This window comes from Propithecus coquereli, unplaced genomic scaffold (genome assembly GCF_000956105.1).
Source record: "Propithecus coquereli isolate 6110/MARCELLA unplaced genomic scaffold, Pcoq_1.0 Scaffold20, whole genome shotgun sequence".
In the NCBI taxonomy this organism is placed as follows: domain Eukaryota; kingdom Metazoa; phylum Chordata; class Mammalia; order Primates; family Indriidae; genus Propithecus; species Propithecus coquereli.
In genome coordinates this window covers 8,957,536-8,960,329 of record NW_012144967.1, presented here as the reverse complement: position 1 = coordinate 8,960,329, position 2,794 = coordinate 8,957,536, and the positions used below count along the sequence as shown (strand labels likewise).

Genomic DNA, 2,794 nt, shown 5'->3' with positions numbered 1-2,794 from the left:
GGATCAATAGCTATCTTTTCCCCAAAAGTGTTCTCATCTTAGTCCTCTATTTTTCACATACGCTAACAACACTTTCTAATGATAGGTATGCTGGATTCCATCAGTCTTAAACAGTGGTTTTCAGGGAGGTCTTCACTGGATTCAGTACCTCTCACAGTAGACTCTGTTCCTAGTTTCTAGAAATGACTTGTGTTGAGTCTGGCCTCTACTGTAGGTAAGGAGCTAAATTGTACTTTCCAAGAGATCTCCTTCTAGGACTGCTGTATAAATAAGCACTCATATATAAATAAAGTGTTCAATAGAATTTTAAAAAAATAGAGTGAGGCAAAAGGGGGAAAAGAATACCAACAAGACCATATCTCTGTACCTTGCACATACCAGGCACATACACAATAATTCATTTTCCAGAGCCCAATAGATCCCCAGCTTAAAAACGCTAGACAATGCGAATCAAATGTAAGTATTGCAAAATGAAGACTCTCACCATAAATCACCTCTTGCCGTTTGACCACATCCTTCTTTTGCTGTTTCAGAAACTTGCTGTCCACAATCCGACTCCAGGACTCTGCTTCCAGCTGTTTGGAATCAATCTCAAAGTCTCCCATTAGTTGTCCTTCATTCATGTCTGTACCTACTCCTCAAAATACCAAAAAGTCAATATCAGAATCTTGGGTTTGTGACCTCTGAAAAGCCTATGCTGGATTTCCCTCAGGGTGATGGGTGACTCTGTAAGACACGAACACGCTGCACTAATACAGGGGATGTTCATGGAGAGGATATTCCAGTAGTAGAAAAGAACCAGTGGTCTGTTTGGGAGGTACAGGCTCTGTATTCAAGACCTTGGTTAAGACTGATAAACATCGTATACATTAATAATTAAGACATGACTCCTACATGAAATAGGAGTTAGAAGGGACCTGGTGGTTTTACATGTTTAAGAAAATAGGCTTACGAGTGTGCTGTGAGATCTGGAATTGAATGTGTACAATAGTCTAGAGAAAGAAAAAGCATTTGTACTAAAGATATGCCCACATTAAAATCAATGACATCCTTCAGTGGACAAATAATAGGGTACGTTTGATTATCAGTTCATAATAAAGCAGCTGAGGCTTAACAGACTACTTACAGAATCTTCACACGATAAGGAGGAGGCAGGCCCTATTATTCCATCAACACTTCTACTCTAGGTTAATCGCGCACAGTCTCTACGGAGGCATAAAATAGAGGCGACAACTTCTTACCCTCATCAGTAAGTGATTCTGTTGACTCATTGACCTTGCTGATTTTATTTAGTGAGTCTGTTGAATGAGACAGGAATTTCCAGGTGTTTGACATGTTCTCATCATTGCCAACTCTGTGGACAAAAAGAAGTACATACTGTTAAATACACTCTGATAAGCTTGAGTTTGTATTCCTTAATGAGTACTTGAAAAATTCTAAAATGACAGCTGGCTGAAAGTACTACAGTGACTGAAGACAGAGTTACTTATGTAAGGTACACAGCAACATGCCACACAAAATGAAGTTTGGAAGCATTTAATATTACGGTTAAGTCAAAACTTTTTGGACGTTTTGCGCTTTTGTTTTTTTTTTTTGAGAGAGTCTCTGTTGCCCTGGATAGAGTGCAGTGGCATCATTATAGCTCACTGCAACCTCAAACTCCTAGGCTCAAGTGATCCTCCTGCCTCAGCCTCCAGAGTAGCTGGGTCTACAGGCATGTGCCACCATGCCTGGCTAATTTTTCTATTTTTAGTAGGGATGGTGTCTCGCTTTTGCTCAGGCTGGTCTCAAACTCCTGACCTCAAGCAATCCTCCCACTTCTGCCTCCCAGAGTGCTAGGATTACAGGTGTGAGCCTCTGTGCCAGACCGAGCACCTCCCTTATTTTTTTTTAATGATATGAAGCAAGGAGAACTTCTCCCCCTTAAACCATTTACACTTAAACATTATGTAAGAAATTTCTCAGCTTAAAACTTATTGCCTGACCACTACACTATTTTCCCCCTGTTCTCTAAATAACTATACACTGAGCACTTATAATAAACTATATTCTTTGGACTTTATCAACTCCAAATCACCAACTAGTATAGTAGGCGCCAATAAATGTTTGTTGTTTGACACAAAAACAAGCAAGAGTCCTTTAAAACCTTAAATTTAATTTAAAGAATAACTTTTCAAAGTCACAATGCAAATAAACTTTAGTAACGTTACAACTCTAAAAAGAAGGCTTTTGGGGATAATGAAAATACAAAGACAAATAAAACAAAACACAAATACCTGAAACTTTTTTTTAAGGAGGAAGAAACATTAGCCAGCACAGAGGTTAGGAAATACAGACAAAAAGAGACTTTGCATCCTTTAGTTATGAATTTTCCATCAACCTAGGTAAAGAGACATGTAAGAGGTGTTTCAAGTCCTACATTTAAGATGACTTATTTACTTGGTGGGAAGGCCAGGCATCTTACCTAAAACAGTCAATCACATCATAATCAGCCCTGTGCTAACCACCTGACAGCGAAGGCCTGGCCAGGGGATCATGAAAGAACTCAGTGCAAATGAGTGAGTGGGAATCCAGCAGTAGTAAATGGCTCGTGACGCACCTCCATGAAACTGATGAGAGTTAAGAGGCAAGGATGGAAAAAGGACTTAAAGAGAAATAAAACAACCTGGTTTACCTGAACAACAGAAAAGTGTAACATCTGAAAATCTAAGTGGCTGCAACCAAAAATTCAGAATGAAATCATCTTTTTTCCTATTCCTACTTCTTATTTTGATCTAAAATCATCTTTTGAGAC

The 2,794-nt window shown here is 38.9% G+C and overlaps 1 protein-coding gene across 1 annotated transcript in view; it reads right to left on the bottom strand.

Moving 5' to 3' along the window:
- AKAP13 (A kinase (PRKA) anchor protein 13) overlaps positions 1-2,794 on the bottom strand; it is a 230,946-nt gene that overhangs the window by 23,131 nt on the left and 205,021 nt on the right. The window contains exons 21-22 of the mRNA XM_012643677.1: positions 1,242-1,354; positions 485-637 (exon numbers count right to left, since the gene is read on the bottom strand). Coding sequence (XP_012499131.1) covers positions 485-637; positions 1,242-1,354 — 266 coding nt within the window. The remainder of the gene's footprint in view (positions 1-484; positions 638-1,241; positions 1,355-2,794) is intronic.